Raw genomic sequence first — 27432 nt, forward strand, 5'->3', positions numbered from 1 at the left:
CACGTTTAGAGAACCGTTTATTCCTTGTTTCTGTATTAAAGAGAAAAGAATAAAACTGATTGTTATGGAAATATATGTACAGTTTATTTACTGTAGTCAAAAGAGGAAATGAATCAATGAGCAGTCGTTCTCTCACTTACTAATAGTACAATGACAGGACGAAGAGAGGCAGGCCATGAACAACACAATAGAAGAAGCCTTCACTGCACGTCCAAACTCAAAATAAGATCGGACTCTTCAGTTCAGTCAAGTGATTTGATTTGTAATGTGAAATCTAATAAGAAATTAAACCGGGCTGGTGTTCAACCTGCACGACGACATGTAAAAAGAGTCACGATCGCTGCTAACCAGCATAAAAGTGACCCGTTCTAATAATCGCTTCTACCTGGATGACTTCAACCTGTGTGGATCCTCCTCTCAATGCAATCACACATTAGCCCTTAAAATAGTGAACAAGCTAAACGTACACATTCATACATTTCTTCCAAAAATAATGGCTTCATTATAGATCCAATTTAGGATTAAAATCACATTCTCTGCAAAGAAAATGTTTTAAAGCACACGTTTCTGATGTTCAGTCACACTGGTGTCCAGTTTTTTTTTTTTTTTTTGTGGCCCCTAGAATGCAAAGCAACAGGGAGATGAGAACTGCTCATTCTTTCATTCATTCTGCACACATCAGACAAGTGCGCTGTCTGGTTAAACACACCGAACATAAAACGAAACAGTGGGTGAGAATCTGGAGTGATAAATTATTCTATTTAAAAAGAAATGAAATAAAAGGAACACTATACAAACAAGATTTACAAATGACCTTCAGACGCAAGCCCGAATTTATCATATTTCATGCTGACCTCGAGGGTGATGCAGTTTCAATTCACAAAAATCGGACCTCTGGAAACTGGTTGCAACACTTAGCTAAACAAGAACTTATAAGTCACGCTGAGAACTGTGACTGTTGTCATTGACCTGTTAGTATTACTGTCTTTCAGTTTATTCCACACAAGTAAAACTAAACCATTCCTAAAGAATCTCATGTTCAGCAGGTGTAGGAAAAGTCTCAGTTTTTGGAGAGGACGAGCTCCTGCAGTGACCCTCTGACTTCACTGTAGCTGGACTCTGTACGCACAAATGAGGAGTTTCACCTGTGGAAAAAAGAAAGACACTGTTAATATTCATTAAGATTGCTTCCTTCACACTTTTTATGGTCGTCTACTCATAGTTTCAGCTACATTCATTCTTCCATGGCGGGGCGCCACACCAAAATACATTCCCGCCACGGCTACATAACAGCTTCACATTCAAAATGTTTATTTTATTTTTTTATAGTGGGTTATAATCGCAACAAACATTTAAAAATGTAAGTGAACTATAACAGAGTGAACTTTTCTGTAATCGTATTAATGCTATGCATATTTGTTTAATGCAAGTTCAGACTGTATGTTTTTAGCCCCGATTTTTAACTCGCCGACAAACGCCTGAAATCACAAGCGAGTAACAATCCCACAGTGTGAACTATCAAAGAAGCGATCTGAGAGAATCGCAGATGAGTCGCGGATGCCCGTGAGATATTTGGCGTGCTAAATATCTGGACCTGTCTGCGATTCAGTGTCATCCGAGAACACAGAGTTTCTTTTTAAATCCACCGTCAGTTTTAACATCTAATTTTTCTACTTGTGAGTCTGTTACTAAACTAGACGTAACCATAGAACAAGTATGAAATAGATTGAGGAGAATTAAAGGGAAGAAATCTGCAGGACCTGACAGCATCAGCTCTGTTCTTAAAGCCTGTGCAGATCAAATCTGTTGGGTGGTTCATTACATATTTATTTTGAGTTTGCCTTTGGAAAGAGTTCCCATTTTATGGAAGGCATCATGTGTAGTACCAGTCCCAGTACCAATAGCTCTACCAGCCCAGTTGATGAAACTTTTTGAAAGATTAGTTTCAAAGTATATTAAGCAGCTGTTGAGTGCTTTAAGGACAGACTGCAGTTTTCGTACACAACTGGTGTAGGGGTAGATGATGCAATTATTTATCTTTTGCACAAATCTTTAAGTCATCTGCAAACATCAGGTAATACTGTTGGGGTCACTTTCTTAGATTTTTCAAGTGCATTCAACACTTCAGCCTGCACTACTGAGGGCAACATTAGAAAATGAAGGTTTACAAAAAAGTATGGAAAGTTGGTTTGGTTAACTGTCTAGATCACAAATAGACCACAGTATGTTAGGATGCATAACTGTGTGTCACAAGTTGTAATGAGTAGCATGGGTGTTCCTCAAGGAACAGTTTTAGCTCCATATTTATTTACATTCTAAATGTCAGATTTTCAATACAGCTCCAAAAATGGTCATCTACAGAAGTTTTCTGATGACTCTGCAATGGTTGGTTACATAAAGGATCATGATGAGAGTGAGTTTAGGTTGCTTTAAAAAAGATCTGCTGACTGGTGTGAAACAAATAGTCTTAAATTTAATACTAAAAAAACAAAGAAATGATTGTTGATTTTAGTAGACACCCACCACAAGCGGTGCCAGTGTTTATACAGGAGTCAGCAATTGAGATTGTTTCATCATATAGGTACCTGGGTGTCTATCTGAACAACAAGCTCGATTGGTCTGAAGATAGAATTCAGGTGTATAAGAAGGGTCAGAGCCGCATTCATTTATGAAGACGACTGAGGTCCTTTGGTGTGTATCAGACACTGTTAAAATCTTTTTAGGATTCTTTGGATGGAAATGTCTAATAAGATTTTTCATCACGCCAAAACAAAGAGCATACGCCACAGGAAAGGACATTAAGTGCTGGAGACTATGTGGGTCTCAGGAATCTAATCACTGGCACATTTTTTGAGAATATCCAGTAAACAAACAATTTTAGATAGAAGTACATGAAGTAATAGAAAACATACTTAATATCACGCTACCCTTTCAATTCTTGGTTATTTATTTTGGAAGCTCAGATATCCAAATAAGTAAATCTAATAAATACTTGATATTTTAATAATCACAGGGAAAAAAGCATTTACAAGACACTGGTCACTTCCTGAATCTTCAACAACCCAACAATGGCTAGAGATGGTATATAATATTTATGTGATGGAAAAAATTACATTCTCCCTTCGACTTCAAACTAATGCATTTAGAAATATCTGGTCCAAGTGGACTGATTACATTAGATTGCTCCATCCAATCTTCATAAAAATATAAAAATATTATATTATATTTTATATACTTATCATATCTAATTTCCATCCAAAGAACAAACAATTTTCAATTTACAACCTATTGCACCCGCCCACTTAATCCTCTCTTTAGATTAGAAATTCACAGTTAACAATAACCTAAAGTTGAGTGAATAAATAAAGATTTGACCCTCTCTTGAGCTATGTATATTTAGTTTTATTATTTCTGTTACCATTTTATTGTTACTGTTATTTTCATATATTTTATTTCATGAAACTTTATTTGTATTGTGTTCTATTACTTTATAGTTTGTAGAAAACAAAAATGTTGAGCAGTGGGAAATGTACACTTTCTTAAGTGGAACCATTGTACTGTATTTATTGCTACAACAAATAAAAAAATGTAAAAAAAAAAAAAAAAAAAAAGAAAGAAAACTTTATGATTATGTGGTGTCTTCTATGATTCTGTATGCTGTAATCTGCTAGGGAGAGGGGGACTGTTGGAGAAGGAGAAAAACAAATTAAATAAGCTTAAAAAAAGGGCAGGTTCTGTTCTATAGAAGAGATTGCACATGATCGGATGATGTCATTTTTACCAACTTTGATCAGATTGTATAACCAAAATCATACTAGATGAATTGTGCTGAATTGTAATAGTTATTAGACATGTATAAGTGTTTACTCATTGTTTTTGGATATAAGGTGTGCAATATGAATGTAATGTTATTAAGGTTTTTATATAGATGTAACCTATTTAGTCTATTTGTGGTATGGAAAGCTCTGCTGTGATGTGTATTTCCCTTTGGGGATTAATAAAGTCAATCAAACAAACAAATCTTGCCGCGTGAAATGAGTTTTTACTGAAATTAACATCGGCGATCAACTACAGCCAATGAGAGAGCAGCTTCCACTAGTATGGGTATCTGCAGGCCAGCAGGAGGTTGTGGAAGAAGTTAAGTGCTCGCTTTCAGTTTATTTGGACACAAGAAATGTAAAAACTGGTGTAAATTTGGCAGGAGCACCCGTGTCTGTTTGATGTGTCATCTGAGCAATACAGAACCAGGTCAAAAAAGAAAAAAGTTGAGGAGAAATTTCTAATTCCCTTCAAACCCAGGTGAGCAAATTTGCACATTTTCTACCCCATTAAAGGCTTTTTTGTCATTATGTATTTAATAACAAAAAACACACTATGTGTTTTTGGTTGTGAGACGTAGTTTGGACAGAGTTGTTGGAGATTCTTCCTATTGTAAAGTCATGCAGTGTGAAACCCGTCGCAGAGCTATCTTGCAGTGTAAACAAAGCAGCAAGTTACATCCTTACTGACTGACAGGGCTGCGCAATGCGTGAGGCCAGCAAACACAACGTTGCTTTTAGTCATGATAAACACAGTTTCCATAATTATCCTTTATTCATAGATAAAGCTCTATGGTTCTGCATACAATGATTTTATCTTGCTGAAGTTTATGGCCGTTTCACTTTACTTTAGGACTAAATAATGCCGCTCTGTAGGTCTATTGGAGACATTCATAAATATTCCAAGCAAATCTTATAAATGAGACATTTATTGACATTTATTAGACATACTCATTACAAGGGAGGTTCAGATCAGATCACGTGATCGGAAATCGGGCCCAATCACAAGGTTTCAGACTCGATCAGAATTGGACCTTACATCCTGATCAGGACTTGAATATATTCTCATTATTTTTTAACACATCTACAGGTATGCGTTGGCACGGAGTTAGACCTCGAACTGAGTAAATCAGATTGTAAGTAAAGAGATTCACATGTTCATATTACATGAATGTGATCTCAACTTGTAATGCTGCGCTCACAACGTTTGTCATTAAAATGATGCCATAGGTAGTTGGAAGATCCGTCTGAAGGGCCTGCCACCACAGCAAAAAAAAATCCTACAGGAAACACTGCTATTATTAATGGATAAGATAAAAAAATTAATTAAAAATTAAAACTAAAGGCCGATTTGAAAAATGGTTTAAATGAAAACGAACAACTACTCAGAATGATTCTATGACAAAACAAAATATTTTGTCCTTTTAATTTATTGCCAATGCTACTGTGGTAATGTAACAGATCTTTTATTTAACTTTGGTATTCTTGTTTTGATACTTTATCTAAAATTATCAATATTTCTCTTGAACTATGTTTATTAATTGCTGTTTTTGACATTTCAGCGATTTGGGATTCATTTTCAGAAAGAATGTTAATCTGATAGCCTTGAGCTCACTGACTGGAGATGGATTGTATTGCTCAGAAAGTCTTCTAAACCTCCTCCCACTTTTTTATGGCTACAATATCTGATGTTTTTTTCTATAGAAAAAGATTAGGTTGACATTTAAAGGCTCTGTTGACAAATTATACAACAACTGGGATCCTATATTTACTATTATTTTTATTATTAAACCTTTTTTCCATTATGTTTTTGATCTTGTACTGCTTAGTTTTATTCTCTACCATTGGGGTGACAGGGGTTTAGGGCTGACTGTGGGTTTGGACAGTTCATGCTTATACTTAGTATTACTTTTGGAGGGAAAAAAGATTATACTGATTAACTGTTCAGAATAACATGGACCAAAAAATTGCATCAATTTTCATTTCATGCCGGATATTTTCAATAAACCAGGGAATCCAAATTAGCTACAACTAGCTCTTTTACGGATGCAAAACCTCAATTATTCCCACTTGCGTCTGTACATGCACAGAAAATGTACACAATCTCACATATTTATTAAAGTCACAGTTTAATTAATTACCTTAGCTGTGGGGGACTCTGCCAGACGGATGAACATTTTGTTGGCTCCTTGAACAGGGCTGAAAGAGTAAATGAAATGGCTGTCCTGCAGGGAGAGCAGCACGCAAAGTCAGAAATACTGAAGACAATCAACAAAACAAAGAGACTGTGCATTTGAAAAGATCAATAATGACATCAGTGTCTTACCAAGAAGATGGGCAGCTGAAATTTGTCATTCAGTACCACAGCATGAACACTACAGGGCCCGCAGAGTCTAGCTGTGATTTCATTGAGGAAGTTTGCATGGAAGATAAAGAGTAGGATTCCAGAACCTGAGACATATAACACAATGATATTAAACACTTTGTTGGCATTTGAAGTGGCCAGATTTGATACACAGTTAAAGGGGTGGTCCAGAATGTAATTTTAAGGCTTGGTTCTGTTTATAAAATGCAAAGCAATGTGTGCTCATGTTTCACTTGAAGGAAATCATGTATTTTTTCATAAATCTCACTTTGATTATATACAGCTACTCGGCTAAGATGAAAACGACTGTCATATTTCCTAGTTCCTCTGAAAGGCCCGCCTTCAAGTGACTCTGATTGGTCATTGTCATAGTGTGCTGCGATTCGCGGATCGGCTCCACGTCACACCCGACCAAGCACACACTTTTCTGCTGTGTAAACCTCAGTCAACCTCCTGCCTGCTCTCTAAAATAACATCTGACAAGTGTCTGTAACGAGTGAAAATGGGGTGCTGCTAATTTAAGAGACATCGCTTTTGCGTGTGTCTATGTGTGTGTGTTTGTGTCTGTGTGTGTGTGTGTGTGAATGTGTGAACGTTCTGTAGATGTGTGTAACAAGCGTGGGACTTTCTTTTTCTTTTTCCTCTGATGCTCGGATTAAGTTATTTTCTGTAATATATCGTGACAGAAGAATAAAGCACAAGATGTGGGATGCGACCTGTGTGAGCCTTGATTTATTTTTCTGCTGCTACACAAGTTAGGTAAGCTATCCTGTATTTTTTTTTTAACTCAACGCGTTACACAACATCTTACACATATATCCGGAATATGCCTGTGTAAGTAATATGTATCATTCACATATATTTTGTGACTTCATTATCTGAGATGTAAAATGCATGGAAAAGCTGCCTAAAGAGAATCAATGCAACATCGCGCACACACATAGAGTTGCTGCACGTGCTGGTGAAGTGTGTGTGTGTGTTTACAGCAGTTTGACTGATAAATATTAATTTGTAGCTAAATCGTTTGCGGTGCAAAACAGCATTACCCATTGTTTACATCGTTGCTACAGCATAACGTTAACGCTACACACTGTACATGTCATGATCAATTGACAAATAAATACACTTACGGGTTGTAGTTCACAGCTTCTGCTTTGAGGAGATTTTAACCAAATCCAGCACTGAACTGGGAGAGATTCTGGAAGCTGTGTTTTGTCAAATCATGCTTGCTATGTATTTTATAATTCTCTGGAACATAATTAATATTGAACTGTAAGCACTTCAGTCTTTGTGTCGTGTCCTTTGGAAGCCCAAATACAGAAGCAGACGAAGCTCTGTGGAAACAGCGTCACAGTGCCTATGGCCACGGCCCTTAGCTGCGGAGTCTGTGTGTGCGGTAAAAGAACATTTGTGATCTCACAAGGGCTGGAAGTATTTTTTGTAGTCCCCAAAATTTGTTAATTGTAGGCTTTGCTAAGCTAACTCTGTAAAAACCAAGGTCTTCCTTTGCATTGAACTTTGAGCTTTTTACATTCAGAGATGTTGCTAATGTTCACACAGCTACATTACACATGAACTAAAGTTTAAAATATGATATTGTAGTGGACCACCCCTTTAAGGTAAGTGAAATTAAGGTTATAGAGAATTTGGGTCACCTTCTCCTGGTGCGTGTTGTGGGGGTTTGTAATTGAACTCTAGTGAAAAGTCTGGTCCCTCACACAATCTGTGGCAAGCCAAAGGAAATACAGGTTCCAGCAGAGCCAGTCGGGTTTCAAAATAAGCTCTGATTGTCTCCTCCGCTACTGTTGATAACCTGTGATACGTTTGCACACACAAACTTGTCTTATTTTCATTCCAGCTTTTAACAATGATGTGTTCTTTATAAATACTGGCCAGTGATCTGTCTAATATGGCAATAAAATACTCACGTCTGCATGTGGTCTTTGATCAGATCATACACCATCAGATTGTTACTGAGTTTGGCATAGTACAAGGCAGTGTTCTTGTGTTTGGATAGGATGTTGCAGTCAGCTCCATATTCCAGCAGGAGGCGAACCACATCTGCATTGCCCCTCTTACAAGCCTTAGAAAAACAACATAGTCATTTTAACTCTGTCATTAACACAAGCTATAACAAAATAGCACAAACTGTTAACAATTAAAGCACCACTTCCACTATATAAGTAAAACTAAATAAGTTTGGTTAATTATATATAATTACATTTAAAAATGTGTGGTTTTAATACTTCCTAGTTACAAAAATTCCATCATGTTCTGCAAATAAGTACTATGAAATAATAGAAAAACAGGTTTTTAAAACTTATTTATTCAAAATTTCTTAATAAATTGCTAAATACAAATATCAACTAGCACAACCAGAACAAAAACAGTAATATAATGTAATGTTGAAATTTTGATCGAAAGAATTAAAAAAATACTACTACTAATAATAATAATGTGATGCTGGAACAATAAAGATGACTGACTTAAATTTTACAATATATAATATTGCAACAGAAAGGTTCAAATTGTAATAGTACTTAAATTACACTATTTATGTTCGTCCTATTGTTTTTTCGTCATATTGAATGCCTTCTTAGTGAGCTATTGAGACTTGTTTTTAAAAACAGAGCGAAATTTGCAAACATTCTGAACTTTGCATTCAGGAAGAAAATCTAGATAACTTGTCAACTCAATTAACCATCAAGATTAATCTATAGTTAATTGACAAAACCAATTACTCCTTTCATATCAGTTTAACAACCTTCTCACCTTCATGAGAGCCGTTTCTCCACCCAGAGTTTGAGCATTTACAAAAGCTCCTGCCTCCAGAAGAATGGCCACTGTCGTCAAGAAGTTCTGCACCAAACAGACTGAGTTATTAATAGACATAAACCCAATATTTGACTAAGATGATCCTTTATTAGTGAATAAAGTGAACAAATGATTTTTTTCCCCGAGTAAAACCTTGGTTTTCTCCACCTTGTCAGCAGCATGCATCAGTGCCGTGGTGCCAGTCTTCTGTCTGGAGTTGACCTTTACTCCTTTCTTAATGAGCAGCCTGAGGATGTCATCCTGACCGCCTGCAGCAGCCAGCAGCGTTAAAGACATACCGCTAGAGTCCTGCAGGTGGCAGCAGACATACAAAACATTCAGAGAGAGTTATTTACAACTTTTAAAACAGCAGTTCTCAAGGTATGGATAAACATCAAACGTCTAGTTAGACACTACTGGTAGATGGCATAACTATTCACCCTTGATCCTAAAAATATCTTTCTGGATTGATTAAATAAATTAAATATTTTAATCATAGTAGCAGGTATGTATAAATGAACTATTAACGATAACATAACTCTGCTAGGCATGTGCAATATTTCTAGCCGCGGATGATATGATCATGATTATTGTTTTAACATTGTGTAAACTGACAATATAGAATGCCACTCATTTGGAAAGTCTAAAAGCATTCGCTCTGTGATGAGGCCCATTACAAAGCAGTTAGAATAATTCATATTATAATCATTTCTAACATCAATTCAGAAGTTTTGAAAGCAAAAAACATCCTCTTATTAGTTTTTTTGTTCGTTTTTGTAGTTAATACTAGTGAATTACATTAATACTGTATGTTTTTCACCAATAAACACATTGAATTAAATCAATAGTCTCAAACTCAATTCCTGGAGGGCTGCAGCTCTGCATAGTTTAACTCCAACCACCTCCAAATCACACCTGGTCTATAGTCTCTAGTAGTCTTGAACACCTTGCTTAGTTGGACCAGCTGTTTGCTTAGGGTTAGAGCAACTGTGTAGAGCTGCGGCCTTCCAGAAATCAATTTTGAGACCTATTAATTTATCAAAGACAGCCCTAAACCAATCAATGCACCAGAACAAAAAACATAATAAAAATTATTACCAAAAAATAAATTAACGATCAAAATGTTTCTTTCAGTATTGTACACCACTAAATTATTAAGTTTTATGCATAATTAGGTTAAGCTTATCCCAGGGATCAGAATGACCCAGTTACTTATAATACAAATTTCAAGACAGACACAGCAGAGGAAGAAAAAAATATACAAGAACTAAGCGGCGCACCTCCTGGTCCAGATTGTAGTCCTCTTTTGAACTAAGAGCACGTTTCACCGCCAAGTAATTCCCGTTCTTCACTGCTTCTCGTAGCTCGGCTAAGAGTCAAAGAGTTAACAAAAAGCATAAGAGGATGAAATTGAAGAATACTTGCAAATCTGCTATTCAGGAGAGGTGTGGGCTATTGTATTACTCACTGGGTGTTAAGGCTAGCGGAGAGAGATTTTCATCCTCTCCATTCAAGTGTTTCTGAAAGTCCTCCAGTGTCATCCAGTCTAGCTTGAGCTCAACGCCAAGATTAAGGGATGGTGGTCCCCTGTCTGTCACACAAAGAGACACACAGTTACTGGTTTTCAGGGATGTTTCTCAAAAACATATTGAGATGCCTGCTATATTAGAAATCACCATGATAGTAAAATGGTCTATCACCTACACTGGACAAAGGCAAAGTTAGCAAAATTTTCACCAACAATAAATCCCTTATGTAATAGATGTGAAGTAGAGAGAGCTAATCACACACACGTTTTGGTCATGTGCTAACTTAGCAAGTTAAGGCGATAATTATTTAATTTCTTTTAAAATATTTAGCATGTATCAATTGACCCTTGCCTTATTATAGGAATTTTTGGTTTAATTACAGATCCCAGTTTAGACAATAATACCAAAAGTATGACTTCACTTTCAACGTTATTTGCTATACATCTTATACTGCTCAAGTGGATTTCCTCCAACCTTTAAATCAATGGATAAGGAATCTTTTGTACCATCTTGATTCGATAGTCGAATCTAAACATTTTAGCTTATTTGGCAGCTAGTGCTGACATATATAAAGCAAATGGATCCAAACTTAATATTTGCATTTTGACCGTTGTTTATTTGCTTCTCACATTTTTTTCCTACCTCCGTTTTATCTTATTTTAATTTCTAACTATATTATTTTATTTCTTTATTTTATATTTGTCTACTGTGATTCATTGTGTGTGTGTGTGTATATATATATATATATATGTACAATAGATGAGTGAACATAAAAGAGAACTTTTATCTACTTGTATTGTATGTATGCATGTATATATCATGACATGATGTAAAACAAATTAAAAATCTGCATAATATATTGTAAAGAAATGGTGCAGTGGGTGTAGGGCTCTGTTGGAGTTAAGATAATTTGTCTTTTTTTTTTTTTTTTTCAAAATTCTTGTTTTAATGACCAAAATGTTATTAAAAATCAGAAAAAAGAATCATCATGATGGTTACTAATAAATTTATAATAATAATAATTAGAATACATAATGTTTACCTAATATTATATAATAATAAAAATGTTTATGGATCACACAAGATGTGCTATAGCTAAATAAAGTCCAAACTAGTACAATAAGATCAAAAGGAGGACAAATAGCAGTGTTTCTAAAACAATTGTGAATTTGATCTAAAAAGATGATATGCCTATTAATATTTATTCAAACTAGATTTTGTCATTATTATTACTATATATAAATAATAATATTGCAGTATAATAAACAAGAATTTAGAAAAAGGATTCTAAACATATAGGGTTAGCGCTACCCCTAACCCTAACCTATATATTTGTATGTATGCATGTACGTACGTACGTACGTGTTTGACCCTGCACAACAATTCCTATTTTAAGGATCAAAATTATTGATATTTCTTATGGCAAAAATCATTAGAATAATAAAGGAACACTGAGTTTTTTTGACAATAGACTCATTTTCCATAGAGTTAAGAGTTTTACTATTTTTTAATCCATTTAGCTGATATCTAGGTCTGGAGGGAGCACCTTTAGCTTAGCTTAGCATAGATCACTGAATCAGATTAGACGATTAGCATCTCGCAAAGAGTTGTGTAAAGATCATGTTCCATGAATATTTTTTTTGTAAATTTACTTCTGCAAATATATCAAAACACAATTTTTGATTAGTAATACGCATTGCTAAGAACTTCATTTAGGCAGATATTCCCAATATTTAGATTTTATTGAGCCCTCAGAGCCCATATATTGAAATCAGTCAAGTATTGCTCCATTAAAAGCAAGCATTAATGTAAAGCTTATTTATTCAGCTTTCAGATTCAGATAAGTAAATATGTATGACTGGTTTTGTGGTCCATGGTAGGACTGCACAATATTGTAAAATATTGTAAACGATATTTTCATTGGCTGTGACATATATATATATATATATATATATATATATATATATATATATATATATATATATATATATATATATATATATATACATATATATATATATATATACATATATATATATATATATACATATATACATATATATATTTATATACATATATATATATATACATATATATATATATATACATACATATATATATATATATATACATATATATATATATACACATATATATATATATACATATATACATATATATATATACATATATATATATATACATACATACATACATACATACATACATACACACACACATATATATATATATATAACAATATAAATGCAATTTCACCAGATGACTTGAATAGCTTGTATAGAATTCATAATTTATATCGATTGAGATGGTTCTATAGGAGAGCATATCTGAATAAAATATAATCAAAAACTGCCAAGCAATGTTTAATACAAGAGAGATAAGATGCAAATAAAGAATGATTTATGATTTTCTGGGGAGTAAAAACTATTCAGAGACAGAAATTAAATAATTACTGTATAATAATAACAACAATAATAATAACTAAAATAATCAAATAATTGATTTAATATCAACAGATTTACCCAATTCTTTTAAAAATAAAGTAAACTAATAACTCTAAAAGGAACGTTTACTCACCTGTTTTAAAGTATTATTATAACACTGTTTTGTTTTGAGTAAATAATTGTATAGTATACAATTAATCTACATTTAATTTTTTGTGCCCAAAATGGCTTAATTTGCTTCAAATCATTCCAGTCACAGGCCTTAAAAACATGTGCAAATAATAAACTTTTGCTCTAATGTTGAAAGGACTTCACTATGTTGCTAACTGTAATGTCTGGTCAACTATAATCCAGACAACATTGCAGATCCCTGCGATGTGACTATTGCAGACTTGCACATAGCAGTATCGATGCTAAAACGATATATTGTGCAGCCCCAGTCCATGGTCACATTAGTTTGCAAAATGGAACTAAGCCACACTGTGATTTCAGTTTCATCACTTGTGTAGCTCTAGAGTAAGTTAACAGAATGATGGTGCCTCAAGGCATGATTTTAAAAGTTGATTTAACTTTTAATTGACAGGCCAAGTACAAACCAGGAGTTTTGTCTGAGCGTTCCACAGTCTCCTGAGAGTCCTGATTGTCATCGCAGGTGGTGAAAACCCGTGATTCACTGTCATCCCTCCTTTTCCTCCTCTTGTCCTTCCACCTGGAGTCTTCTGTAGAGTCTGGAGACACGATTGACTCAGCCATAGACTTCCTTTCTAGCTCTTGCCGGGCCTCCTCTGCAAATCTCTGTGCCTCCTCCAGGCGTGCTTTTCTCTCCCGCTGTGCTTCCTCTATTCTTTCTTTCTTCTTTCTCTCTTCTTCTTCGATCCTTTCTTTCCTTTTTCTCTCTTCTTCTTCCATCTTCTCTTTCCTCTTCCTTTGCTCCTCTTCTCTCTGCTCCCGTTGCAATTCCTCCTTAGATTTGAAGTTCGGCTCATCTGATTTTTCACTTTTTTCTAACTCTGATGATCCCTTCTCCTGTTTCTCATCAACCTCCATGGAGATGGGACTCTGACTGGATCGTGGCACTGATTTGTGAAAAATCAAGTCATTAAATCTGGTGATCAAACATTAAATTTAAGAACGAAACATTTACATCAGCTACAAGTGTATTGTACCATCTTTTGTCTTGTCTGAATCAGGTTTGCGTCCCGGAGACTGCTTTGACGGTTTTGTTTTCTTGTCATTTTTGCTGCCACCCTGCAAAAGAAGTTCAAATCACAAATATTACACTGGTTTTCTTAGTGATTGCCAAAAGCAAATGTTAAAGTATCCAACTTGAGGCCTATGGAGCAGAATATCATAGACCTCTCTGTCTTTGATATTCTGTTCTCTAGTTCTCTTCCATGTCATTTTTGTTTGCAATTTTTAAATTATTTATTATTTCCCCAGAAAATGCGGTATTTTACAATTGAATCAGCATGGCTGGTCTGGTGGCAGTTAGAGATATCACTCAAGTCTGTCTACGAAAAAAGGTGCAGGATGACTTGATATCAAACTAATCGTCACAGTACTGTAAAAAAATTGTGATCAGTAATCAGGATTGTCACAATACCGAATTTCGGTACTAAAAAAAAAAAAAGTCCATTTCCTGTTAACATTTGAGAACTGTTGAGCACATTCTTAAACACTGCTGATTTGCCATTGAGTGATCTGCTGATAAATCATGGCCTTAAAATGTTACAGTGTCTCTGTATTTGTGGTTACACTCAGTAAACAGCAGTGAGTTTGGTCGATGACTTTCACGGCCAATTACAGTCATTTCTGTTGAGCATGTGAACACAATGGCAAATCAGCGCCGTTTAACAACAGGCTCCACAGTGATCAAATGTACGCAAAAAATTAACTTTTTTTTTATCTCTGTATCGATTGGTACCAGATTCCAGTATCGTGACAACCCTATCAGTAATGCATATATTTTCTAATATGTATACTTCTTTCAGAAACTTTAAACTTTTGATCGGTGGCATTAAATATTTTTCTTATCCAACTTTTACCTAACAAGCTACAATTATTAATTAGTTCCTAATTAATTATTTCAAAATCAAAAGCTAGACTGAGCTCTCAATTTTCCCTTTTATTCTAGAATTATTAAAATAATAATATCTAAAACATTGTTGATGGGGCTCAAAATTAAATGTTTTGCTTGGTAGTACTAATGCTTCTAACTTAAGATGCGCCGGCCAAAATTTAGGTGCACCTACCAAAAATTATGAGCACCGTTACAACAAGTTTTATATTCACAGATTTATGGCATTTGAAATTAATACTAATCAAACCAAAAAAATTAAAATCTGCATGCGTCCACTGGCCCTTTAAGCACTGTTTGACGTAAATAAGATGAACAGAGATTAGAGCAACAATAACTGTGCTGGGTTCTCATGGGTGGTGTCTGATGTTGCACAGATGATATTGTCATATAATTTGTTATTTTATAATCTTAATAGCAATAGTTTAATCTTAGTAAATGCAAGCCATTTTGCAATGGTGTATGTGGTTTTAAATTTTACATATAGCTGCAACTTGCACAGCTGACAGCATCCTGATGATTAAATGAAGAATTTAACAGAACAGAGAGATTTAGTGGCAAATACTTTTACCTACAAACCGGCTTTTTTTATCCTTCTCACCAGTTTTACGGTGAATGGCTAGTCATTTTATAGCAGACTTTAATCCACTGGAAGTCTTTTATCCACTCTTTGAAAAGTGTAAATGATTGATTAACATTCAGCACATGATCACTAATCAGACGTGTCATTATTTGTACCTTTAGGTGGTTTCTAAAAAAAATCTGTCTGTGTAATTTTCATTTTCTCATCTTCAGCTCTTTCCATTTTCGTGGTTGTAGCTTCCGGTCATCTGAACTTGACTGAGTGATTGACATAATTAAGCTTTTGGGCTTATTCATAGTCTGCTGAAAATAAACCGTTACTATCGAGCTACCGTTTATAACAGAGCTCGATAAAAAAAATAATAATAATAAAAAATAAATAAATAAATAACGGAACATGGTCCACAAGAGCTTTGTTAATACGTACTTTTGGTGTTGCGCTCTTGTTCTGGTCCACTTGTCTTCTTGGTGCTCGATCTTTCGCCTCACAGTTCAACAGGAACTTCTCAAAGAGGTTGGAGGCACTAGCTTTGTCACCAGCTTCTTCCTTTGCCTCATCCTCTCTGGGTTTGATGGGGGCTGTTGATGCTGTGGAAGATGATGAGGAGGAAGATGCAGAGGAGAGCCTCTGAGAAGACGGAGCAGCTTCTTGACTTTTGCTTTTCACCTTTGCCTTGGGTGCGGATGCTGCCGCCCCTGTGTCACTGGAATCAGGCTCTTCTTCACTACGAGAAGACTTGCTAGTGCTCTTGCTACCAGTAAGGCTCTTGATCTTGTTCAAACCAACGTCTTTGGCTGCTGCCGATGAAGCCTCTGGTTTTTTAGGCTTCTTCTCTAGTATCAGGTCTTTGAAACCTTGCAGCTTGATGTCAGACTTGTCTTTCTTCTGCTTGACCTGCTTGAGGTCGCCTCCACTTTCACTACGAACGGGTTTCTCTGTGATTTTTGTTGTCGTTTTGAAGGAATCATTTGTTTCTGTGTTTGTTGTATCATCTGTGTGGGACTCAGATGGCGCGTCACTCTTCTCATCTTCGTCCGAAGAATCAATCTCTCTTTTGGACTTGATTTTCTTTTTCTTGCGTTCCTCTCCGCTCTCTTTCTTCACCTTTCCTGCATCTTTAGGCTTGTCAAGCTTCTTCTGTTTCTTAGGAGTAACTGGGACATCCTCATCATCAGAGTCAATGAACCTCTTCTTGGTTTCTTTCTTAGAAGGTGCGGGTGAAGGATCCCTGCTCTCCTCTTCATCAGACTCAGGCGCAGGCAGAGGCTTGTCCTCTCGCCATTTTTCCTTCTTTTTCTTCTTCTTCTTCTCTCTCACAGACATCTCATCATCCGAGTCCTCAATTTTCTTCTTTTTCTTCTTCTTCTTTTTCTTCATAGGTGACTCTTTGGGTTTCTCTTTATCGCTGTCACTCTCAGAGTCGGCATCAAACAGGTCACTCTTCATCGGAAGCTTCAGGTACAATGGACATAAAATTAGCATTCAAAAGGACTTAAACAAGCAAACCAGACTTTACATTGTCTGTAGTAGCTCTTGGAAAAACTGTGCTTATATGAACACATCTTAAGGCTCTTACCATAGCAGGTTCTTTTTTTGGCTTCAACTCAGCCAGAGCCTTCTTGTAGGCCAGCAGCACCTCCTTGCAGTCGTCCAGGTGCGCTTCAGGTTCCCAGGTGTCATCTTCCGAGGAGTAGTTCTTCCATCGCACCCTGTACAGCACCTCTCCCTACAAAAATATTCAAGGGCAAAGATTATAAACTGACGGTTCCAATCTCCACCAGAATTTCATGCCCACAACGCATGGTAAGCAGAGTGGAGGGGGATATCAAGACTTCCCCCAAATGCATGCTGCTGTTCACCACTGCGTGCATCAAAAGGAATATATTTTTGCTGGATTTGCAAGCACAAAGTATAAGGCTCACACAATTAGAATTCAACAAAAAAAAAAACAATGCCATTAATTAACCGTTTGCATTGCGTCTAAATATTTATAAACTTTAGACTCCCTTTCCGTTTATTAATCTGATAATTAACTGTACCAGACACAAAACATCACTTACATATTCTGACATTCCTATGCTTACTGAAACAGCTATTAGAGATGAGAAGAACCATAAGAGATGACGAGATGTCGAGTTCGCAGAGGTCAAGAGTGATTTACTGAGGCTGGTCAGTTTAATGCTTACAATAAAGGAGGACATGGTTTAACTGAAACTCCTATCAAATTATTGCAATCAAAACATGAAGTTCGGGAGACTTATAAGGAAAGGAGGATGTTCTTCACCGATAAGGAGCCATGACCTTGGAAGAGTAGACCTTGGACGACTTGCCCAAGTGCTGATAAACAAAATCTTTGCTCTGCTTAATTGCGTTTCCCTACACATGTATTCTATGATTGTGGAGATTTATTACTGTACAACAAGAGTATAACCCTAGTTTGTAAAAGAGAACTTTTTTATTTTTTATTTTATTTTTTAATTTCTTTTTCTCTATTTACATTTAGTGTCGTTTCATTACAATGGTTTGGTCAACATTGCTATAAGCAGTAATAAATGTATATTTTAATCTAACTAAAAAGGCCAACATCTGTGTTCATGGGCATGAATACTGTATAAAAGGCTGGAGCATACAGTCCTGCAGCACGCTTAAACAGACTTCTATATATTGTAAGTCTTATAAGCCCCTTGGTCATATTGAAGAATAAGGTAAAGGATTTAGTTTTGTTCTTGTTTTATTCATCTTTTTTACTGGATTTATTTTGTTAATAAAAGTATTTTTTTATTAATCTTCTTCCTGGAGTGATCAAGATAACTTGTGGTAAGGTATGAATCTAATTATTCCTTAAAAGAAACTTAGTCCTGAACAAAACTCTATGAAATATAGTTAAAGGGGATCCTGGTACTTTATTTAATTAGAGTATTAATTAATAGCATTTATTAATCTTAGTTCAAGTTAATTTTAAAATTTACCAATGCATTATGAAAATAATCAACCTGTTGATGCTGTTAATGGCCTGTAAACAAACATGAACACTTTATTACCTAACATTAATAAAGATTAATGACTGCTAGAAAATTCTTCATACCTTCTTTCTGTTAATGTTTGTAAACAAATGAACTTTTATTGTAACGTGTAACCAACAAAATTATAAATATTAATAGTTATCCAACATTGATTTATAATAATAAGAACCTTAACATTGAACAATGCAGTCACTAACATGAATGAACATTGAGCCCTAATTATTCAACAATTTACATTAGATCTTTGTTAAATGTTATCAAAAACAAAATTGATCATGTTAGTTCCAGGTAGAAAACATTTTAAAAACACATCAGTAAATAAAATTAACATCAACTAAAATTATTAAAAACCACAAAAGTATTTCTCATTGTTGGTTTATGTTGACTAATGCTGTTTAATTAAGTTAACAAACCAAACAGTAAAGTGTTACCTATAATGCTGAGATTTAATTATCCAATGCTACTGTTCAATTTAACACGGCAAACACTCACGTAAATAAAAGTAAACATTTGGCTTTCAGCTATTAAACAGTAGTCAGGCTGTATTGTCACATTATCACTAGTGTCGTGCACTACATGACAGACAGATGAGAAGGGGGATGTTTATAGGACGCATTAAGGCAGTAATTAATGCTTAGCAGATGCATCCCAAGCGCCACAGGTTAGTTTCAAAGGGAAGTTCATTATCCGCTGCGTTGCTAAGTAACAAACACAGCCGATTCCCTGCTCCTCTCATTTCCTGCGACTTTGGCTGGAGGATTAATAATAGCCGAAGATCAAAGGCAAATGATGCTTTATCCAAAATGACACAGTGCACGGGCTTCCTCTGCTCTTTTTTACCTAATAGTTTCAAAACACTGGTGACCAACTTTTTGTGGATGTTGTATGAATTGCCACATTGTCTTAAAGGGCCATGAAACCCCCTCGTTTCAGCAGGGTGTTTTCACACCTCTACTTTGGAAAAAGTCAGAAAAGTGGGCTTGTCCAGCATTGTTTAGGGGGGAGTGTCAGAGGAAGAAAAGAGGCATGGTGTGGGAGTGTCTATTTTGGCATGCGCGAGTTTCATGGTCAAAACACACCCACAGGGGACAAAGTGACTGTTTACATGGACATGTAGTCGAATTATTTGCCAAATTATTAAATGGTGGAGTTTAACTGCAGTTTGGCACTTTTATTCAGGAAATTCATTCATTAGGTTCATTCACGAGATATTTGATTCAAGGAACTGCTGTAAGCATGTATTTTTCATGCAATGTTTGATGAGAGAATGAGAGAAAAAAAAACCCCGCATTTCCCGGAAACTTAGATGCACACAGCAGGTAGCGTCAGAAAGCCGCGTGTTATTCCGGTCACAAAATACGGTGAAAATCCAACACAAGGTTATAGTTTGGTTGTAGTGCTAACATGTTTTTACTCGGTGCAATAGTTTGTTCGATACGAACAAACTGAAAAAACAAAGAGCACTGGTCGCTCACTTACCAAATCTGTAGAGACAGGACAATCACCAGCAACTAGAGCTGCGTCTTTATTAAGAGAAGACTACAAGCGAATCCGGATCTCAGCGTTTGCAGATGAGAATAGCTCTCAGGTAAACAATAATCCTCCTTAGACAGGATTATGTCATAGCTGTGACGAAGCTTCAAAAATTTGTTTCAAACCAGAAGTACGAATTTGCTTGAAATAACGCAAAAACAACCAATTTACACTTTTTAGTGAAATATATGTGTCCTAATAGTGTTTTTAGCAGTGTGGGACACATATACGACTTTCAACAGCTCAAAAAATGTGTTTTGGTGGTTCGTGACCCTTTAAGGCAAGACATGTCATGTAAATAGGGCTCAAATAAGAAGTAGCATTCATCATATTTCCCCATTTGACTGAATACATTATTAATGGCAATAAAATGTTATTAGAAGTTTTCTTAAAGAACACATTTAAATACGGAAATTGGGCATTATTAAAAATTAGGGGTGTTTCGGATCATGGTTAATCTTTGATTCGTATTGATCACAACCCACGGTTCGGAACTTGTGACCCGTGGATTAATATATTTTTTCCTTGTAGTATTTAAAACTAATATTAATATTTATCCTAAATTTGTGACGATCACAGACAGATTGCTTCTCACGTCATTCAAAACACATGTATGAAAGCATTTAGGCTTTCCTGTAAAATGTAATGATGACGGTAGAAGTTGTGTAGGTTATTCGGCATGTGGTGGGTTTCATTAAAGATGCTTTATGTTACTACTTGTTTAGCCTGCATTAATGCATTCAGTGTAAGCTGCACGATTAATCATTAAAAGATTGGGATCTTTAAATTATAAATGATGGTGATTTGCACATTTATTAATCCTTCAAATCGATGCATTCTAATCTGTGTTCGAAAAACATAAAAATCAAGAAAGAGATTGAGTCTTTAGTCTTTTGAATTAGTTATGAAGTTACAAACAGTCAAATACCACAGAAATATTGCGACATAACAGTTTATACATGAAGTTTTATGAGTGAATAACTGAAAATGAGACTAAAAATAAATATGGGTTGCACAAATTATAATGTTAGATCTCTACATTTACCGTCATCAGCAACAGTGGTAGTAATAGGGAATTTTTCACAGTATATTATTTATATTTATTCAGCTGATTAGTTCTTTATTTTATTTTTTATAAAATTACAGGTTCTAAGTTCTTTTTCTTAAAACCAAAAGTGTCTTGCAGTGCTGTTTTTGTAATAAATGGAAAGCAAATTACATTTGTCTCCTTCCATTTTTGCTGACCCGAAAAACAGTGCGATCCATGACTAAAAATCATAATGTGACCCGAGCCGTGATATTTGTAATCCGTTTCTCCACTATCAAAAATAAACATTGAATAAAGTTAAGTTCGAAATACTGGTTTAATTACATATATTGTGTAAATTAAATCCCAAAAATACCATCATTCATTTTTTTTGATTCTTATATAAAGAATTAAATATTTTAAAGGAGGGTATTTTAAGAATTTATTTAGCAAAATACTGAGAACAGCCAGAAAAACTAAAATTCTGAATGATCGGTGAAACAACATGTTAATTAAGTATGAACACATCCCTGGTAAAACCTTGAGAATAGAGAGAGATATTAATAAAACTGCAATGAGTTTGGACTGTGTAAGTGCTGCCAAATTGAGTATTTATGGCACAGATTACAGACAATTACATTTAAAAATGTGGGGTTCTTTATTCGGATTAAAATATGATAAAACAAATACAGATGGGCTTGTTTTTTATTTAATCCATATATAACTGATCAATATATTTCAGTAAAATGCAACCAATATTTTAGGTTTATCCATATTTTCCCCAAATTTTGGTTGACACCAAACATTTTTAGAGTATTTTTGATGTTTACTATCAATTGCACTGTGGAAACACTTTACAAAAATCAATAAACTGACAAGTGGGTGGAAAAAAATATATAATTTTTGCCTACAGTTTCACCTTAGTGTACAATGCACTGCAGTAGGTTAGTGATTTTTCAAAAGTCTTGGCTTAAAGTGCTACTTTCCTTCACAACAGCCTTTGTGCAAGAACAAGGAGCAGCGAGACGCGATTAATCACTGTATTTATGTAAACAAGTGAGTTAAAGGCACAATTGTCTGTGTGTCTGCCACAGAGCAGTAGTCTAGTAAGTACAGGCTGTCAGTTGATCTGAGAGTGGTTGTTACTGGCTCACGGCCATCACTGACTGTCTCATGTTGCACTCTGGATGAATGGACACCACTGGGATAAAATCATGACAAACTCTGAGACTGACATTTACAGACACAGAAATACTTCTCATTCAAAAAGTCCTTCTGTTACACTGCTTCCTTCCAGGAGCAGAAATTTATATGGTTTCAAGATCTTAACAAAAATGCATTAGGTATTATATCATATTATGTATAGTGTGTATATTTAGTAGTAAGTATATTTCAATGGCACAAATATTACATTACAGTCACATTGTGTATGTATGTGTACACACACACACACACACACACACACACACATATATATATATATAAAAACAATGAGACTGTAATCTAATATTTGTGCCGTTGAAATATACTTATTTTTATATTTTCAGTTTTCAATATAGTTATTTTTATTTTAAAATGTCTATTGTCATCAGTTGTAGCTATTAAGAGCATCAAGTTATTGAAAGAAATTGTAACTTCTGTCTCATTTGTCTCATTTCAAGAAACAAGGCTTAAAAAAGTTAACTTCAACAACAATATTAAAAACATAAAATTATTGAAACCACAATAAAATAAACAATAATAATGACAGCTGTTTTATGTTTACATTCAAATTAGGGCTACTATATATATATATATATATATATATATATATTTTTTTTTTTTTTTTTTTTTTGTCCAAATATCTAAAAAAAAAACTTAAATCAAGTAAAAATATTGTTTTGTTTTCACCTTAAGAAGAAATTTTCTTAAACTAAATTATCTGTCAATGTGGTAAGTATATTAATCTTGTTTTGGCTTTGAACTGTATATATTTGGACTAAAAACAAAGACAAAAATAACTTTTTTTGTTGCATAAATCATGTAATTTCTGTATAAATAATTACATAAAATACATCTTTGTTACACCTCCACACATAATATTTGGACTCAAATGTTGTAAACTCTGTTGAAATGCTAAGTCACAGGCATTTAAAACACATGCAAACTCTACAAATCAGATGTGTTCTGTGGCTCCTGGTCAACTAGAATTCAGACTCAGCACTGCGTATCTTGCGATGTGACGACTAGTTCAGATGTGCACACTGTGATATTGATTCTGAAACTGTGATATATTGTGCAGCTCTAATTCAAATATCTATAAATATAGGTATAAATATATCTATATAACATAACTCATATATTTAAGATTGTGCTTTAACATTTAAATTTAATTTTGATTTGATTTACATACAAATCCCAACTGTTCAGGAAGTATTTCATGTAATTTTAAAACTATAAGTGTTAGACAATAATGGGTAGTCTTATCAAAAGTTAAATAAATAACAATAATATAAAATAAATTAAACCACAAACAGCTGTGGCTATAAATGAAATAAAGGCAGCTATAAGAGAAAATGGTACAAATAAGTTTCTTTGTTGCTTTAAAGCGAACAAACTGTTGGACAAATCAGCTTACAACATCATATCAGCCTCCATGTAGTTAAATAGCTTTAAAGTGTACTTTTACCCACTTCTACAGCATAAGTGGTGAGGGGGATCCTCTCACACACAGATACACTCAGTGACCCCCCACATTACAGATACATTAGTGCCTGCAGCTCAAAGGGCACCGAGCAACAGAACACTGGATTTCACATGCTTTCTGCGTTATCTGTCCTCCAAAAACTGACCTTGTTAACACTCTTACCCAAGACTCGCATACCTCAACCAACAAGAATTCATCTGCAAGTGTTGTCTTTTCAGTTTTCTCAGTTCACTCCACATCATTATACATTTTCCTTTTCGAGTTATTAAACAACAAAATAACAACCCTCCCATTGTCACACAGCACCTGTTCTTTGAGTTCAAATGACGCACACATCCACACACAAACGCCCACGTGATATTTCTAGATTAGACGCTGCTGAATGGAGCCTCATAAAAATAAACTGAGCAGTCTGGCATGAAGCGATCGCTCATTCTCGCATTTGCCACAGCTGGAAGGACACTGTAAAACAGCCTCGCAGAAATCATTCAGTCAGCATTTCACATGTGCTCAAGAAAGCCCAGCATCTCCAGTCACTGAGGTGATGAAAGGGGTCAGTGATGTGATACAACGAGTTTTCTCTCTTTATGAGGCCTTAGGGTAACGCGTCTATAAGAGCAGGGAAATCCAGAATCCAAACAGACCCCAAGCTCCAAAACACACAGCAGAGCAAAATGCCTGTGAGCAATTTCATGCAATGTCAAACTTGCCATAACAAAAATTAAGTTTTCACCAAAATATCCAAACCGCTTCTACGTTTTTTGTGCCAGTAAGTATTTAACAGTACTAGTAATGTGTCTGTCAAAGTTTTCAAACTATTATATTTCACTTGCCAGTCACACAAGTGCCAATTTCACATCTGTCACATTCATAACGGAGAGGTGTCGCATCCATAACCAAGTTTTTTCCTAAATAAATGCTAAAATTTTTGTTTTGTAGTAAGCCAACTCTTTTCTTCTTTTGATTAGCATTATTTCTTTTAGCTCGTGCAGTTTAATTCACAGAATTTCTACAAAAGTATGTTGAACACTGTAAACTTGCATAATTCTTTGGTCACATATACATGACACGTTTATTTCCCTTATTTAAAATCTAAACAATGTTTACAGATTAATATTTTTATTATCACATAACTCTGTGGTGAGTTGCTTCGAAAAATATAAACAGACATTCCAATACAATGTAAACACACTTTCCAAAATGCTGTAACTGCTCTTATCTAGAAATGCTTCACAGAGAACAACATGATTCAAGGTCTGTTACTGGATTACAAAACCTAAAAGCACAGACTGATCATTTTAAATGTTTTGTAAAAGAAAATGCTGAATCAGTGTTGTGCATTCCAGCCATTAGGATCACATATTACGAGCTACACGATTAAAATGTCACGCATGAATGTTTATGAAACTCAGTTAATTCGTTATTTAGTTAGTTCGTTGTTTACACTGTGTGTGGAGAAGAATTAGTTATAATAATAACCTTATATAAACAGGTAAGCCAATTTACAATGGCGACCTGGCCAAGAGGCAACATAAAATGCAGAAACAAAGCAGCAAGGACACAATACAATATCAGTTTCACAGATGCTGATAACAACACATGAAACCAAGGAAAAACTAAAAACAATCTCAGTGATCTTGTACTGGGTTTAACTTTTAGAGGATGTTGGTGGAATAAAAGTGTTGAGCTTTAATGTCTGCTGTTAACTGATCATAAGCATTATGTTTAGTCATCCATCAAATATATATATATATATATATATATATATATATATATATATATATATATATATATATATATATATATATATATATATTTGCTTAAGTATAAGGTTAACCAACTAATAATGTCACATTTCACATGTATGGATGTATAAACAAACAGTGTATGTAACGTTAAACCCTTTAACGACTTTAGCAGCACTGCTGTCAACACAACTGCCATGCATTTTAGGCGTGGGGTTGATTTACTCCGCGGTTTAAAGTATTAATTAGGCTGGACTTTAAAGTGGTGCGATGTAAACAACAGGAGCAGGGCGCGTTTGAATGTGAATTTGTCTCGCGCCACTGCTCAAACCGGGCGGCGAGCTGAGCTAACGTTAACCGTCAGAAAGTTACAGCGAGTGAACACAGGCTCTCTGTGTCGCGGGAAGTTGCTGTTTTTAGACGAGCAGCCTTTAAACGCACCAGATCAACTAATTTCTTGGTGTTATCCCATTAGGTATACACGTGTCTGCAGTATTTACTAAGGACAGTAATAGCTACATGCTACATGGCTAGCAAGATGGCATCCGAAGCGACTCTCTCTCTTACCTCCTCCACTCGCACGTCAATAATCCTCTCCACTTCATATACATCTTCTTCATCCTGTTCGCTGTCTCCAGGCTCCGCTCTCTCGGCTCCGGACGCCATTTATGCTTTATTTAAGCAGTGTATTGACGCTTACGAGTCGTTTATATGGATATGCTAACAGCATGAAGGCCGCACGACAGCCGAACTAGTGCACATACACACGGACACAGCAGCAGCCCGCTGTCGGGGATAGTACTCTGGGTTGCCAGATCGCGAAGGAATAACCGACAGAATAGGCATGGGAAAAAGTCCTCCAAGGTCGCGTGTAATATGCGGATATGGCAACACATGTAGTACTACAACTAGAGGAGTATCCTTGTGTATTGTGCGTGACAGATGATATGACTGAGGTTATCGTCTCCCAATGCTAAATATATCACTGGCTTCAAAGACAAAAAAATAATAAATAAATTGATGGCTTATGCTAAAATACTTCATTTCCTTGCAAGTTAAATGTCTTGTATGTTTTAAATTTGATTTTATGGCAAAACAATGAACATATATTAAAATATGTTAAATAAATTCATTACAATTTCGATTTGCAACATTAAGAAGTGCTACTTTTTATGTTAAAAATGTAAGCAAATATGTTTTTAATTAATTAATCACTTAAATGCTTCTGCATAGATTGAATTGTCATTTTATTGTATCCTACTAACAGCACCTGTAATTCCTATGTACACATAATGAAGTGTGGGAGGTTAAATAAATATCAACCTAAGTATGAATTGGCCAATGTTTAGTATTAGTAATAAAAGTTGTTACATTTTCTGACCCTAATTCTGACATTTTCAGCATGGTATAAATGATCTGATGGGTATTTTAAGCTGATACTTCACAGACACATCCTTGAGAAACCCAAAACATATTTTACATCTGGTAAAAGGGGCAAAACAGGAGCCCTTTGAACGTTGTCACCCGAGATACGCAAATGAATTAACAATTTAAAAATGTGTCATTGATAAATTTAATGAGATAATTAAGTGATTAACTGCTTGTTATTAAAAAAGAATTTTAAATACCTGCTATTAACATGCAGAACCACTGTGTGGGCCTATTGAGGGCTTCCTGTACGAATGGGCCGCCCATAAAGGGCCAGTGTGGGACCGAGGGCTGTCCATGCTAGCCAGCGTTAAAAAGCCAATGTTTTGCTAGGGAGCA

At 35.1% G+C, this 27432-nt stretch overlaps 1 protein-coding gene across 1 annotated transcript; it reads right to left on the reverse strand.

The window, feature by feature from the left end:
• mphosph8 (M-phase phosphoprotein 8) lies at window positions 1–26500 on the reverse strand. The gene is made up of 14 exons (NM_001126433.2): window positions 26233–26500; window positions 17228–17377; window positions 16078–17103; window positions 14158–14239; window positions 13588–14067; window positions 10466–10588; window positions 10278–10366; window positions 9166–9306; window positions 8956–9042; window positions 8112–8266; window positions 7839–7996; window positions 6145–6269; window positions 5960–6043; window positions 1–1145 (listed from the first exon to the last, which is right to left on the reverse strand). Exons 1-14 carry the CDS (start codon window positions 26329–26331, stop codon window positions 1104–1106), a joined length of 2841 nt encoding a protein of 946 aa, NP_001119905.1. The 5' UTR covers window positions 26332–26500; the 3' UTR covers window positions 1–1103.
• Window positions 26501–27432: the final 932 nt, after the last annotated feature.

This window comes from Danio rerio, chromosome 9 (genome assembly GCF_049306965.1).
Source record: "Danio rerio strain Tuebingen ecotype United States chromosome 9, GRCz12tu, whole genome shotgun sequence".
In the NCBI taxonomy this organism is placed as follows: Eukaryota; Metazoa; Chordata; class Actinopteri; order Cypriniformes; family Danionidae; genus Danio; species Danio rerio.